Raw genomic sequence first — 16973 nt, 5'->3', positions numbered from 1 at the left:
GAAGTTACTGTGTTTTCTGGTTTCCAATTGCATAGGTAACATGAAATCAGCTGCTTCTCATTAGACTAAAAAGCCATGAGAACTCATGAGATAATATCTATAAAGCAAATGCTCAATTAGCTTAGAAAAAATGAATAGTATATATTCAATATGCTATTAAAAATTTTATGTCCAGGCCCTGGCCGGTTGGCTCAGTGGTAGAGCATCTACCCCGTGTGTGGATGTCCTGGTTCAATTCTTCATCAGGGAACACTGGAGAAGCGATCATCTGCTTTTCCTCCCCTCATCCTCTCTTTTATTTCTCTCTCTCTTTCTTCCTCCTGTAGCCATAGCTTGATTGATTTGAGCACATCAGTCCCAGGCACTGAGGATGGTGCTGTGGAGCCTCTGCCTCAGGCACTAAAAATAGCTTCATTGCAAGCATGGCCCCAGACAGACAGAGCATCAGTCCCAGATGGGGGTTGCTGGGTGGATCCCAATTGGGGCACATGTGGGACTCTGTCTCACTATCTCCCCTCCTCTCATTTGGAAAAAGAAGAAAAAAGAATTTCTTGTCCAAATTAATGTTCAAGGTAAAACTAACAGATGCTTTTAACACAGAATTAATAATGTGGCTACAAAAATTATTATAAGCCAGAATTAAAGTTGAAAAAACTAACATCATTTCTACATTTATATCACAATCCTTTATGCATTCCCTTAGTTTACTTTTTATACCCTTACATAGTTCAACTATCTGTATTTTCCTATGGTCCACTATCATATAAGAACATAATAAAAACATAACTTACAAAAGAAAAACTCTTATGCAGCTGGAGACTGTAGAACAGTGTCCAAGAGCTTTGTTCAAGTTGCTGCATACGTTTTCTTGTGTTTCCACTGCCCTGCCAGCCTGTGAGAGTTTATCACTGCTGTGCATGCTGCTGACACTGGGTGGGAGCCCTGCCCAAGAGGATCTGAGAAGGCACGGAAGAGTCAGAGGAACAAGAAGGGCACAGAGATTTCAAAGAAATGGATAATAAGAGAGAACAAGGCTGAAAAGAGAGACATGGAACAAATCGGAAATGCCCACATCAAAACCAGACAAGAGTGAAAAAAGCCATTGTTATCTGATCACAATCTTCCTTCTCCAGATCGCTGAGAAAGCTCTGACCCGCCACATCTCTCCGACTTTGGCAGAGTTACAACCCAGGCATCGCCTTTACCCTGCCTGAGATCTGTTCAAACCATTAGAAACGCTGAGACAAGGACTATACAGAACATCTGCCTTGGATGCCTGTCTTCCAACCTCACCCACCCCTCTCTTCAACAAGTACAAACCCATTTCAGGAGAGGGCATTGCATCGTGAAAGGACTTGCTCTGGGTTTCAAAGCTGACTCCTGAGCTCTTTAGCTTCCAACGGACAAGCCAGTGGTATGTTGGCATGAGTTCATATAGCCAGGCTTGGCCCGTGTATTGTTTATTTAGATTTCATAACTACATGCACTAGAGGGTAGGAAGAATATGACCAAGACAACAGCCTTACTCAATTTGCTGCCTACGAGAAACAAACGTGCTTTTCCTCTCAAAACCTAGTCTCACAGTCAAATGAGTCTCATCCCTGCCTTACGAGGGGCCGCATTCCCAGCCGGACCCTCCCCACTAACTTTGGAGCAGCACGTTTCTCCATACGGGTTCCCCTCACCTGTGCACTTGCAGGTCCGGTTGAAGAACTTCCGTGGCCACCGCTCTCGGTCATCCTGGTTTCTCAGGACGTAAGGACCACTCCAGGGCCGGGTGTCGGCTTGTACCTCCGTGCACTGGCCGCGGCCCTCCTGAGAGCCACAGACATTGGCCGGCTCCGCACCCAAAGGCGGGCAGCACTCCTTGGACACCAGGCTGGCCACCGTCATGCAGACCCGGGGGAACTGCGCCTGGGCTCTGGGCAGGATTCCATAACCCAGGCAACTGAGCAGAAGCCCCCACTGCAGGGGGCTCATGGCTTTATAATTGGGAGAACCTTCTCTCACCTTCCACTACCAAACAACTTTCTTCTTCTCTTCCACTTGAGCTCCGGAGCATTCACTCAGTTTTTGATTTGGAGATTTTAAAATATATTTTTCTTTTGCGGTCTATTCCTCTCCTCTTTAAAAAAATACCCTCAAAATCACAGAACCCATGCATGTGCACATGTGCACATGCACAGACTCTTTTATGTGATCCAAACAACTAAAACAAATTTAATTTTATTAGAGGCGCCTCTAACAGCCCAACTTAATGAGGGTAGCGCTTCTCACCATTTTCCCCCTGTTAAATCAGGCTTTGTCTAATTGAGTTAATTTGCAGAGCACTCTAGTCATACTACTTATTACATGGGTATTTCTAAAGCCCCTCCTTTCTCCTTAGCCCATGACTTTAATTGCCTTGAACTCAGTTCAAAATTCAAACACCGGGCCGCCTTTATTCTGTCTAGATTGCCAAGCCACGGGGCTTTGTGGGGTTTGTGTGAGGGCTAGGAGAAGCCATCATTAGGGGGATTAGTGTTAGAGAAACCCTCATGGTTAGCACATGACCCAAAGTGCACAATGAAGTAGATGAACTTTCTGGCTTTGTGTCAAGAGGGTAAAACCATCTTCATTATCTGGGCTTATATGCTCCAGCCAAGCTTGTGACCTCAGACTTCCCAGGGAGTCAATAGATGCAGTGAGCTCGTTGTCAAAGGCCCTTTATAGACGAGTACACACTGCTAACTGCAATTCACTCCTGACTGCTTCCTGACGTGCTAGAAAGACCACCACAAGAGGTCACGCAACTTCAGAAATAAAGAAACATTTATTTAGGGCTGACATATAAGGAATTGCTTTTTCCACAATTAGGGACCCTCTCCCCTCCAAATAATAATGTTCTATTCTCCTATTCAGCACATCTAGGCTGCAGATTTTTTTTTAGTTACATGATGAACCATGCCACTAGAAATTCAAAATTGTGATTATCTAATTGTAAGGAAGGTGATGAAACAATTTGCGGCTAAGGCTTGAAAATGACATCTTTTGAGTCCTGTTAAAGTTAAGCATTGTCGATCGAGAAGGATGCTTTCCCTGGTGTCTCAGGGGCAGCAAGGGCAGCATCCAGATCTGTCAAAACAGCCATTTTCCCCTTCAGGGGCAGGACAGGACTACCTGAGTGACAAAAGGACCTCAATAGTTCTTAAGAATATATTAGGGCATGGCGATACAGATTATTAATTCCAAAGCCATTTCCTAAGGTTAAAATTTTTTTATATTGCTGTTCCAATTCCATGTACTTCTGTGTCACCCCATAGTATTAAGTTGTTGTGACTAATTAAGTGATAATTTTCAACTCAGACTGTCCACCAGAGCTAGCCTGCACCACTCGCCCAATGACGCGAAATCTCTGGGCTGTGACCTGGGCTGTAGCCTGTCGTATCAGTTCTCCAGGTCATCCGAAGGTGCCCTCAGAGCTGAGAATCACTGGCTCAGAAAACAACATAGCTGAAAGATTCCGTGGATGTTAGTTCCGCAAGCTGCCCTCACAAACTACCCCAGGCTGGGTAGCTTAAAATCACAGACATTTATTCTCTCAGTCCTGAAGGCCAGAAATATAAACTCAACATGTCCGAAGGGCTGCACTCCCTCTAACAGCTCTGGAGGAGCAGCCTTCCTGCTTCTTCTCCCTTCCAGGAACAGCCACCATTCCTCAGCTTCCTTGACTAAAGGCAACGTTACTCCAATCTGTGCCATAGTCACATGGCCTCTCCCTCTTCTGTCTGTGTCCCTCCTCTGTGTGTCTCTTATAAAGATACTTTCTGTTGGATTTTGGGCCAACATTGATAATCCAGGATGATCTCATCTTGAGATCTTACTTATATCTGCAAAGATTCTTTTATGAAATAAGGTCCCATTCACAGTTTCTGAGGCATGGAATGGCTTCTTGGAGGCCACTATTCAACCCACTATGGCATGGATATGGAGCTTAAATAATACTAGAATTTCAATATCTCAGAATTGGAAGGGTATTTTGGAGCTCATTCACTCATTCCATGTGTATTTATTGACCCTTTTTATGCCAACCTTGTGACACTTTGGGATTTAATTATTTGTCTCCTGATGCCCTGATTCCATAAATCTTAGAATCAAAGTTCTTGGATACTGACACTGATGGAGTCAGCAACTCTCATGTCAGAATGCCCCCAGGTCTAGGTCTTAGGATGCCATTTCTTTCATAACAACATTTGCTAATATAACTCACCTAGTCTGCAGCTTTAAATACAGGCTATCATGACTCCCAAAATTACAACTCTGGCCCTGACTTCAGCTGTGAGCCCCAGATTCATATATCTAACTCTCTTCTTGACCTCTCACTTGGAGGCCTAGATACTTCTCACCTAATGTGTTCAGAACTTTTGCTCTCTCCTACCAGATTTGTTCCTCCATGAGTCTTCTCCATCTTAGTAAAGAATGCCTGCCACCAAAGTCCTGTAATAGGTCCTTTGTTGTTCTCATTCCTGCCTCCCCTGTGTATGCCTCCCACCACACTTAGAGTAAAATTCACAGTCCTTTCTAAGCACTATGCAAAGGGTAGTCTGCAGATCCACAGATACGTATTCCTGGTCTTCATCAAGGTACATACAGTAAGAAGATAAATTGAAAGTCAGCATTTAGAAACTGTCATAGCAATTGGACATTGTCACAATGTCGAGCACATGATCTGTGAACTCACCTCATTGAAGATGGGGTCCAGTTGGGCTGGAGGTTTGTCAAACTAGAATGGTGATGATCTTGTAGCAGCACATGCTGCAAACTAGTCATGTTGGGTCATATGTTGTCCTGTGACTTAAAATTTTATTTTTGGAAGTTCTTTACCATAGATGGTTTGAGAACTGGCATGTAAGATCTTAGGTGACCTGTCCCTCCTCCACCTCTCTCCCTCTTGTTCTGCAGTAGCAGAGCACAGCATCACTGTTACTCAGACACATGTTCACTTCCACTGTGGCCTTTGGACTGACATTTCCTCTACTTGCAATGTTCCTGCTCAGAATCCTCCTTGTCACTCAAGCTTCATCTCAAATGTTAGCTCCTAAGAGAGGTCATCCCAGGCCACTCACGTTACTGTGTCTACACACAGCCACCTACTCTATCACATTGCATTATTTGTTCTTTATAGCACTTACCACTATTAAAAAAGTATCTTATTTATTGGTTTAGTTGTTGATCGTCTGTCTCCTCTACTCAGGTTCTTCCAGGAGACCAAGAACCTGTGTTGTATTTCCAATGCCAAGAATAGTCCTTGGCAAAAAGCAGCTACATGATAACAATTGATGAGTAAATATTTCCAATTCCAAACTTAACCTGTGTTGTATTTCCAATACCAAGAATAGTCCTTGGCAAAAAGCAGCTACATGATAACAATTGATGAGTAAATATTTCCAATTCTCAATTGTTTATATTCATCAGAAAAGCTTCACAGTTATAGTGATTGGCTTTATACAAATTGTTATTAACCTGACTATATAAAATAAATTTAGACTAATTTAAATACCACTAAATTTAAACACCACTATTATGTTGAGGGTTCTTTCTAAGATTTTGTTACATTATTAAAAACTTTTAAAAGCCACTGACTCCACATCACCAACAACACATTTACTCTTCACTATTTCTGATAAGGTATCATCAGTGTCTGGTTATAATACTTCTTATATTGCTCATCCCATGGTAAAGAATGCAATGATGGTCAACTGCTTAAAAGTGGTCCACCTTGCTCACATCTGCTCATTTCATTGGCAAAAGCAAGTCCCATGATAAAGACTGATTTTCTCAAAGACAGGGGCTCTGTGACGAGGAGTGCTACAAGGAGGGGCAGCAAGAATTTTATTTTTACTGCATTTAAAATCAACTTAAGTCCCTATGTCTCTTTCATATAGCTTTGACACTGCTGCTCTAAAGTCAAATATCTGTCCTATCTCCATCCCTTATTTTCCTCTTATTGAATTTTCTTTTGGAGTCTGTATTAGTTCACTCCAGTGACCACAATAAACAGAAATTTATTTTCTCAGTTCTGGAGGCTAAAAGTCCAAGATCAAGGTGTCAGCAGATTGGTTGCTACTCGGGCTTCTCTCTTTGGCTTGTAGCCTAATGATTATCACTATTATGTTGGCTGTCCCTTTGCTCCCTCTTCACATGATCTTTCCTTTGTGTCTCCTTGTTTGTTCAAATTTCTTCTTCTTATAAGGACATCAGGCATATTGGATTAGGCTCACCCTAACAGCCTCATTTTAACACTTAACTTAATCATTTCTCTCTCTTCTATTTATTTTATTTTATTATTTATTTTATTTTATTTTATTTTTTTTTATTTTATTTTATTTTATTGCAAGAGAGAGGTAGAGAGAGAGAGAGAGGCCAGAACATCTATCTGTTCCTGTATATGCCCCGGTTGGTGATTTAATCAGCAACCTCTACACTTTGGAACAATGCTCTAAACCAAGCTATCTGGCCAGAGCTTAATCTGTTGTGGACCGTTAATGGCAAAAAGCCATTATAGATTCGAGGCTTGGCAGGAAGCTAAGTTCTCCCCTCTCCATCTCCATATTTGGCTTTGATGCTGAGTATTTGCACCCACTCCACTTCCTTCCTTGGGTTGGAGGAAGCAATATACATGCCCTTCCTCTGACTCTTTGTTTGTTTCAGATGTTTGTAAATTTCACTAATGTATCCTGTTTTTGCCTTGGGAGAGTTCCTGTCTTAGCCTTTGATGTGCAACTTTGTATCAGGGTCCTTGATTTGCATATGCCTATATAATAAAGCGAACTGGGGCTATGAGGCACTCAGATACTGCCAGGCAGTTTGAAGAGTCCTCCCAGTCCCATCGGTTTTGTTTTTGACAAAGTGTGTTTCCTCAATTCCGCACCGTTATTTGGAGCTGTGCTGGTCCGTGGCAAGTGGAGCCTGAACAGACGACTTGAGTATGAGTACGAGGAAACTAAAACTAAAGGAAGGTGATGGAACTCCCCAAAGTGAAGTGCACACAGTGAGTAAAGAAAGTTTTGGGGGAAAGTGTAGTTGGGAGTAAAAGATTATGAGACAGATAGGGTAAAAAATAAGGGACCTTTATATAGAAATGTTTCCGTATGAAGAAAAATCATTGTCTGAAGAGTATCAGGGTGAGCTGGAAACGGAGGGATGTGAATACAAGGATAATTTGGAGTCTGAGGATGACGGGGGGATGAAAAATCTGTGGCTATGGCTGCCTTAGCAGCAGGGCCTCCACTGCCCTCAGCTCCTTCCTACATTCAACCCTTTGCTCCTCCATTCCCTTATCAGGCTGATTACCAGGCTCAAAATGTAGGGGAAACAATAAATGATGGCTTTACCCATTTTCCTGTTGTAGAAAGACAGGATGATACAGGGAGACTAGGTGAGAACATGAACCTGTATCTTTTAGAACTCTGAAAGAGCTTAAACTTGCTTGTGTTCAGTATGGGCCTACTGCCCCTTTTTCACTTGGTTTATTAGATACTGTTAGGGAAAAGGCTCTTCCCCCAAATGACTGGAAGGTGATTGCTTGTGCTTGGCTCTCTGGGGGTGATTATTTGCTGTGGAAGTTGGACTTTCATGAAGGGGCTGTTGAGGTAGGAGAAAAATCTCAGCATAGTCAACCTGAGCCGCCAGTTACAGCGAATATAAAATTTGAAAATGGATAGGAGACTCAGGTATTAGGAAAATTACAGCTTTTTCTGTCATGTTCTGATTTTCTTTAATGTTTTGACTGTGGTCTTCTGAACTATCATTTTGTTTCTTTCTTGTTCTTTGCCTGGAGGTTGAGGCGGGGGACCTGTGTTGGATCTGACTATAGGAGATATCCCAGCAGCTGCCGAGAGCAAATTTTCTCAGGGAGATTTTGTTTAGTCACATCCTTCAGTCCCTCTGTTAGAAAATGCCCTGACTTATATCAGGCAGGCATCTTTCTAATCTGGATGTGCTCTGAAATCCCAGGTTTCTCTCTGGCTTGTCTGGTTCGTCTAATTCTTGTTTCTGTTTAGTCTTTGTTTAATGTTGTCAAAATGTGTCTGTTTTTAAGGCCTGAATTAAGGTTTTTTTGCATGCAAAAATTGGAAATGCTGGCTCTAACATTTAGAAAAAATGGGGTTTTAGAACTTGTAAGGAGCACTCATTTAAATTTAAATAGAATAGAATGTATATCCTTAAGACTTACTGATTTGGTTAGTGCATTGTGAGGTGTGTTCAGAGTTAGGAGCCAAATAGCAACTTAAGTATTAGGAAACTCCTGCAAATCTTTGTCATGCTCTTTTTACTTTAAATTTTTTGAATACTGATGTACCAGGTCATTCAGCAGCAGAAAGACTCTGAAACCCTGCAAGGAAAGCCTTCCCTGAAGTGCGATGGAGGGACCCACTCACAGGAATCTGGCAAGGGCCAGACCCTGTTCTCTTATGGGGCCGAGGATATGTATGTGTTTTTCCTAGGTCTGCTGAAGCTCCTCGGTAGATCCCTGAATGACTGGTGAGACACCATGATTCTAGATGAGAGACTCACTTCACAAGAGCAATTGTATGAGGCTTATTTTACTATGCTCTCTTCCATTTCTCAATTATTATTATCTAATTTTTTTAATGTTTTAGATCATCTTATTTTCCTGCTCCATTGCTTGAGAAAAGAGGGCAAAAGGAGGGCCTGATTTGGGTGTTGCTGAACAGAAATCTCATATGGCTATCTTGAGATTTTTCGAGAGAGATCTCTGTTTAGTATATATCCTTATTACATTCCTATTAAGGTAGCCCTACTTAAGATCAAGCAGGCCATAGTTTAATCTCTAAAACCCCGGGTTTCACTCTTGATTTGTGTGATTGTATGTGAAGTCTTTGTTTAATGTCTAAGTGTCTTTGTTTATAAGGCCTGAATTAAGTCCTTACATGAAAAGTAATAATAATAATAATTTTGGAAATGCCAGCTCTAGTATTGAAAACAAAATAAAAATAATTTCATTTCCCTACATAAATATAATTTTGTTTGGAATAAGTAAAGCGTGCTCATTTTGGATCCAAAAGACTTGCTGGTTTGGCCAGGCTGCTCCAGGCCACAAGTGGAAGGCTTGGGGCAGCATAGATTTACATAATAAAGGTGTAAAGATTTTTTTTGCTTAGGATAATAATGAAGATCACACTGGGATTTTTCAGTTTTGATATGTACTCTTTAAGGTGCCTGTTAATTAATATTAAAGGTGTGTTTTGATAAGTGTGGGAATGTTGCTTGAAGGTGCATTTACTCTATTTTTGTTAAAAGTTAACAAAATCAAGAATTTCTTGCAATCTTTGAAGTCAAAATATTGTAAAGTGTGCTTAACATTTGCTTGAAGATTCAATTGTAAATAATAAGAAAGAGGGGGAGTCATGTCCTGGAGCTCCTGCAGGTCTACCCTGTCATGCTTTTTACTTTAAACAATTTCTTTTGAATGCTGATGTACAAGAGATGCCAAATTTTTTTGTCCTGCAAACTTCTACCCTCTTTTATTTGATTCAGCTAATAACACTGTTTTGTCTTTTTCTGAATAGCTCCAGATATATAGGCAGATAGGGACCGTCAAGCCCCTCAGCGAGATCTTCTGAGCATGGCTTTTAAGGTACCAAGAGGCTGAAAAAGCCCAAAGGAGATCAGGTAAAATACTAGCTCTTGGCATACACCCTCAGAGGCTCCAATGCTCCAACTGGAACTTCATCAGGGCCCTGCTTCAATAGTGGAAAGGATGGTCATTTGAACCAAAGCCTGCCAGGCTTACATGCCTTTTCTGTGAGGAAGAAGGGACACACTGGAAGGTAGGCTTTCCCCTTGCTCCTCTAAGGGAGGGTTCAGTCTCTTCCAGCCCTGCTCCAGCCACCTGTGACCTAACCTTGCCCAGAATGCTGGGATTTGTCACTGAAGGCTAAAAGGAGCCCAGGGCTGTCGGCCCCAACTACAACACTGTGGATGAGCCTGGGGTATTTCTTCCAAGTAGCCGGTAGACTGGTCTCATTTACACAAGGGCCATTTAACTATGTCTTGCCTGAACATTCAGGTTTTTTATTCTTCCCTCGAAGATTTCTGTTGTGGGTATTGATAGTCCTGTTTTCTGCTGCTTTGATTAATATATAGTCTTTCCTTTATTCCTCCTGCCTCAATGCCCCACTCATATTTTAGGTTAGGACCTACTCCTAATTCAGAGTTCCTTTTTTCCTTTTTTGCCAATTTACAAATATACCTCTGCCACCCAGCTTAGTGTATCCCAAGGTTCTCACCACCCAATGGCTGTAAAGCTCCAGTATAGAACCCCTGGGTTCATCTTTCCAGTTTAAAGAAAACGGAAGCTCCGTCTTCATGCATGCTGCAGATGGCTTTTACAGTCTACCTGGGTCATTGCCAGCTGGAAGCAGCAGTCATTAGGACTTTGACGCTAACTGCAGAGTGTGGAAGTGTGATAGCAATTCCAGTGCCATGTGGACTTCTCCTGAATGTAGACTTTTCCTGGACTCCTGCTCCTGTGACAGTTTTTGATGGACTGAACTGGGGTTGGGTTGCATTTGCAGAGATTTGGAATGGTGTTGGTGCCAACTTGGACTTGGTGAACACTTTAAGGACATTACTCTTTTATAGATTCTTGTTGTATTATTAGCTTAAAGAGTTTGCTTAAAGGCTTTAATCACTGTGATGTATTAGTATACTTGTTTTGGGTATCTGTTAGCATTAGCTATACTAATTTTGTGTTTGTTCTGTATTTTTTCCGTCTGCCTCCAAACTAGAAAATCAGATGAGTGCAAATCTCAGCACACAAATTAAAAAGAAAAGGGGGATATGTGTGGATCGTTAATGCAAAAGCCATTATAGATTCGAGGCTTGGCAGGAGGCTAAGTTCTCCCCCCTCCATCTCCATATTTGGCTTTGATGCTGAGTATTTGCACCCACTCCACTTCCTTTCTTGGGTTGCAGGAAGCAATATACATGCCCTTCCTCTGACTCTTTGTTTGTTTCAGATATTTGTAAATTTCACTAATGTATCTTGTTTTTACTTTGGGAGAGTTCCTGTCTTAGCCTTTGATGTGCAACTTTGTATCAGGGTCCTTGATTTGCATATGCCTATATAATAAAGCAAACTGGGGCTATGAGGCACTCAGATACTGCCAGGCAGTTTGGGTTTTTTTTGTTGTTGTTTTTTATTATTATTATTATTATTTGTATTTTTCTGAAGCTGGAAACGGGGAGAGACAGTCAGACAGACTCCCGCATGCACCCGACTGGGATCCACCCAGCACACCCACCAGGGGCGATGCTCTGCCCACCAGGGGGCGATGCTCTGCCCCTCCGGGGCGTCGCTCTGCTGCAACCAGAGCCACTCTAGCGCCTGGGGCAGAGGCCAAGGAGCCATCCCCAGCACCCAGGCCATCTTTTGCTCCAATGGAGCCTTGGCTGCGGGAGGGGAAGAGAGAGACAGAGAGGAAGGAGGGGGGGTGGAGAAGCAAATGGGCGCTTCTCCTATGTGCCCTGGCTGGGAATCGAACCTGGGTCCCCCACACGCCAGGCCGATGCTCTACCGCTGAGCCAACCAGTCAGGGCACTGCCAGGCAGTTTGAAGAGTCCTCCCAGTCCCATCGGTTTTGTTTTGACAAAGTGTGTTTCCTCAATTCTGCACCATTATTTGGAGCCGCGCTGGTCCACAGCATTAATCACCTACTTAAAAGGCCCTATTTATACATACAGTCACATGCTGGTGGTTAGGATTTCAACATATGAATTTGGGGAGAACACAATTCAGTGTAAAACAGCGTCTAAATACAATAGTTCACTTTCGCTTCTAGTAAATGTTGCCATATTAAATTGATGTGCCAAACAATGTGATTTCTATTTTTCTGATCTTGGTTTTTCTTTTTTAAAAATTGGTTTGAGAGAAAGAGAGGGGAAAGAAGAGAAAGAAATATTGATTTATTATTTCATTTATTTATGCATTCATTAGTTGTTTTTTGTTGTGCCCTGACTGGGGATCGAACCCTCAACCTTGGTGTATTGAGACAACACTCCAACCTACTGAGCTACTTGGCAGGGCTCTGGTCTTAGTCTTAACCATGCATTTGGTTGGTGTGTCATCATTGCCTTCAGAACCCAACTCATTGATAAAAATAGTAATGATACCATAGAGGTCATTGGCAGGCTCCTGGGGCATGCCACTCAGAGTCTCCTATTCTGGGGGGTTACAGTGTAGATTGAAGGGGTCCTTGAACATCCTAAAATTGTATGAAGAATTCAGCATGGGTCTTTTTCTGTGAACAAGAGTCATAGATTTAACTTCTCAAATATATTTATGACCCAGACTTTGAGACTTCAGCACAAGCAAAACCTTGGAGTTCCCTAAGAGAAAACTTAGAAAGATATTCTGGGTACCATAAGTGCTTCCAAAGGATACCACGGCCATTAACCATCAGTCTGCCTGTCCACAATGGAGGAATTTCTACAGTTTTCTGTTCTTCTCCAAGAATGGCAGAGGCCCAGAGCTTTCTCATACTCACCTAGACTTGGAGAAAAAGGCTTAAATGGTTAAAGGAAAAGGCTTAACAAGGCTGTAATCCCATCAACCTTGCAGAAATATAGTCTAGATCAGTGGTAGTCAACCTGGTCCCTACCACCCACTCGTGGGTGTTCCAGCTTTCGTGGTGGGTGGTAGCAGAGCAACCAAAGTATAAATAAAAAGATTTAACTATAGTAAGTTGTTTTATAAAGATTTATTCTACCAAACTTAGTGAAAATCCAACATAAAGTACTTGGTAAATAATTATTATTATATGCTTTAACTTGCTGTAACTCTGCTTTATAAATTTTATAAAGTAAAGTTACTTCTTTACTTTATAAATCACCATTACTGTGGAACCAGTGGGAGGTTAGAAAATTTTACTACTAACAGAGATACAAAAGTGGACAGTAGGTATAAAAAGGTTGACTACCACCCTGGCTGGTTGGCTCAGTGGTAGAGTGTTGGCCTGGTGTGCAGGAGTCCTGGGTTTGATTCCCGGCCAGGGCACACAGCAGAAGCACCCATCTGCTTCTCCACCCTTCCCCCTCTCCTTCCTCTCTCTCTCTTCCCCTCCCGCAGCCAAGGCTCCATTGAAGCAAAGATGGCCCAGGCGCTGGGGATGGCTCTATGGCCTCTGCCTCAGGCGCTAGAATGGCTCTGGTTGCAGCAGAGCAATGCCCCAGAGGCTGACTGCCTCCCCATTTCCAACTTCAGAGAAAAAAAAAGTTGACTACCCCTGGTCTAGATAGAACATTGTAAGTACTTTTTAAAATATTTGTTATTTGTTCAATAAATGAAGCTTCATCTGTGGTATACTCCACAGACTCACAATTATCCCACATGAAAGCAGGTACTCTTTTTTTATCCCATGGAAAAACTAAGTTTGGGGTTCCACACTTTGAAAGAGAGCAAGGAAACAACATGCACCAAGGAATAATGACACTGATGTTTGATAGGTGAGAAAGAGTAGGAAGTATACAGATTATTTGACCTAGATAGAATTGTTAGGGAATGAGCAAATTCTTTTCTTTCCTTTTTTCTTTATTTATTTTATTTTTTATTATTAAGTGAGAGGTGGGGAGGCAGAGGCAGACTCCTGCACGCACCTTGACCAGGATCCACCCAGCAAGCCCTCTACCAGGTGGTGTTCTGCCTATCTGAGCCAGTGCTCCATTGTTTGCCAACCAAGCTATTTTAGCACCTGAGGCGAGGCCATGGAGTCATTCTCTGAGCCCAAGGCCAATTTTGCTCAAAACATTCAAGCCATGGCTTCAGGAGAGTAAGAGAGAGGGAGAGAAAGAGAAGGGTGAGGGGTGGAGAAGCAGATGGTCACGTCTTCTGTGTGCCCTGATTGGGAATCAAACCCGGGACTTCCATACACCAACACTCTACTACTGAGCCAACTGGCCAGGGCATGAATGATTTTCAAAAAGATGAAACATTTACTTTGAATTTGGTTAGGATGTAGCTACAGGTTTTGTTTGTGCTGTGATTCCCTCAAAGTTATTGAATTTTTTGGTCCTTTTGAGTTCTTATGTATTACCAGATTATGTGATTTTTAGGAGTAAGAAAGCAACCTAAGGTATTCTGTTCTTTGCTTTGCTCCAAACTCTCAGCGAGAAGCTTGGTATATATAGTTTCTGGTTATTTATTCACTGGCTATTATTTCCATTTCACTGAGTAGAAAGTGGAGGCTGTGAGACCTCGGGTAACAAGCCCTGTGACTAATCTGTTTTCCTGACCCTAAGGTCATAGTCTTCTTACTGTGCTGCTTGCCAAATTTACTACCTTATCCAGGGAAGTGCTTCATGCTAAGGGACACATGGAAACTCACATTTATCTTCTGCTCTATGCCAGGTTCTGTGCTATGCTTACCTTACCTATGTTACCCAATCTGAATTACAGTGAACTGCTGCTTGTAATAAAATGCTTCTAACTTAAATGAATTGTTTTAATCTTGCTACTCTAGATGGAAGCCCTAAGCAGGTCACATTAGAATTAAAAATTCTCATCCTGATAGAGGGAACTGACTGAAGCTGAGAATGTATGGCTCCTCCTAGCCTTACATTAACTGAATTACCTTTTGGCATCAGCCATCCTCCTACATTAAGGTATGTTATGGGAAAATGTCATGTGAAACTTCTAAGGCATTTTTATATCATCTAATATTCTTCACAGTGTTATTTTTATGAGGATCCTGGGGAGATATTTCTCTCACAGCTCAGTGCCCAGAAAAGCTGTGATTCCTCCAAGCTTTTAGATCCTGTGATTCTTAGAATAGTGTTTTTCTTTGCCTTTGCAGTTTAGAGTTGAATTTGCAGCCTCCATGTCAAGCAATTGATTCATACAGCACTCAGTTTGATATTTTCCTTTCCTTATGTTCTTGGATTCTGAGATTTCTACTTTATCCCTTTGCAAATTTATGCATTTGTCCAGCCTATCCCAAATTTGAGAAAAGAGGTAGAGAGATATGTACATCCACTTATATTTCTGTTTAAGTCCAAAGGTAATAAACACCCACCCAAGTTATTGTTTGTAAAAAATTCAGGGCTTAGAGAAGAAAACAAAATAAATTCCAGAGAAATTAGTGTAAGCAATCTGAGGTCTAAGGACATTAGCCAAAGAGATCTCAGATCATGGGCATGACTAGAATTAAATATTACCTTACTTACAAAAGGAAAAATCTTTGCTAGAAACTAAATAACTGAATCCAGAAAGAGATATTTTATGGGTGTACTGAGCCTATTTGTTGCCAATGAAAGCTATAAAATCAAGGACTAATCTAAGGAGTGTTCTGAAATCTGGTAAAGAGAGGCAGCTGAGTATTATAGAGCTAAATAAATAATCTGAGTATAGAAAAGTGCTCAATTTAGAAAGCAATTCATTTTACCCTGTTTTTCTATAGTTGGGGCAAGAACCTTAATGAAAAGAGATGTCCTGCAAACTTTCATTTTTCATTTCAGCACCTGGCATCATCTTGCATGTAAGAACCTGATGTGTGTTCATGGCAGTGAACTGAATTAGGTATTTTAGAGAGCTGTGAGTGAATGATGTAGAGCAGGGGGAGTCAACCTTTTCATACCCACCGCCCAGTTTTATATCTCTGTAAGTAGTAAAATTTTCTAACCTCCTACCGATTTCACAGTAATGGTGATTTATAAAGTAGGGAAGTAACTTTATAAAATTTATAAAGCAGAGTTACAGCAAGTTAAAGCATATAATAATAATTACTTACCAAGTACTTTATGTCGGATTTTCGCTAAGTTTGGTAGAATAAATCTTTATAAAACAACTTACTATAGTTAAATCTATCTTTTTATTTATACTTTGGTTGCTCTGCTGCCGCCCACCACGAAAGCTGGAATGCCCATTAGTGGGCGGTAGGGACCAGGTTGACTAACACCGATATGCATGCAAAACTTTGCAGGTAGGAACTCAGATGTCAGTTTGTGCTTTTCCTACATTCAAAGGAGGATAAAATGGCTCCAAACCTTGTAAGCAACCGAATGGGGTGCTAAATGTTTTAGAGTTGTTGCCAAGATCAATACAGAGAAATCATCTGCATCTTTCTTCTGCTCCTTGGCAAGTTGCCTGCTCTTTTCTCCAGGCCCCAGAATGTGAAAATCCTCCACATTTTTAGTCCCTGTTGGTCTCCTATGTCTGATGCTTTTTGATCTATTCTCTGCTGCCACATCATGGTGAAAAGAGATTATTTTTTTTCTTCTGTGCCCAAATTGTTTCCTCAGTGCTAGGCATCTGTACTGATAAGGGTTTTGCTTTCTACATCTAAGAGCTTTTCTTTGTTCAGTGGTGTGAATTGTTCTTCAGAGGAATTAAGGGTTAGAAATGGGCTGTGTGGCTTCTGGTATTTAGATGAATGCATTTTTTTCTCTCCTGCATACCTTTCTTTTCTTTTCTTTTCTCTTCTTTTCTTTTCTCTTTTCTTTTCTTTCTTTCTCTTTCTTTCTTTCTTTCTTTTTTCTTTCTCTTCTTTCCTTCCTTCCTTCCTTCCATTTTTTTTGATAGTCTATTCTTAAGGCTGTGTTTATACATCAAACATTTTAATTTCAAATTTTGCATCCCTATTCTATATATTCATCTCAGTTCTTTGTTATGCAACTGTGCCCTCTAATTCTTACTTTAACATCTTTTTTATTATTTTTCATCTGGGTAACGGGTACTCCATTTAGATTTTTTAATGTGTACCCATATAAGTTAATGACTGAGTTGGGGAAGTAATAAAGCTATTTCTGTTTCAAAATACAGGACATGAAAAGGTAAGACTGCTCCCCTTTGTGCCCACTTCTTATCAAACCAAGCAAATACCACTTACACATTTGCAAAGCAAAAGGTTGTAAAGGTTTCTCTAGACCACTTTACTGCTATGAGATCCGTCTGAGTTTATGAATGTGGGGACTGC

At 41.4% G+C, this 16973-nt stretch overlaps 1 protein-coding gene across 1 annotated transcript in view; it reads right to left on the bottom strand.

The window, feature by feature from the left end:
* DCT (dopachrome tautomerase) overlaps positions 1–2417 on the bottom strand; it is a 34278-nt gene extending 31861 nt beyond the window's left edge. The window contains exon 1 of the mRNA XM_066237018.1: positions 1686–2417. Within this exon, the coding sequence (XP_066093115.1) occupies positions 1686–1980 (295 nt within the window). The 5' untranslated portion in view covers positions 1981–2417. The remainder of the gene's footprint in view (positions 1–1685) is intronic.
* Positions 2418–16973: the final 14556 nt, after the last annotated feature.

This window comes from Saccopteryx bilineata, chromosome 6 (assembly GCF_036850765.1).
Source record: "Saccopteryx bilineata isolate mSacBil1 chromosome 6, mSacBil1_pri_phased_curated, whole genome shotgun sequence".
Classification (NCBI taxonomy): domain Eukaryota; kingdom Metazoa; phylum Chordata; class Mammalia; order Chiroptera; family Emballonuridae; genus Saccopteryx; species Saccopteryx bilineata.
The sequence above is the reverse complement of the archived record's forward strand: the minus strand, read 5'-3'. Positions and strand labels throughout refer to the sequence as shown.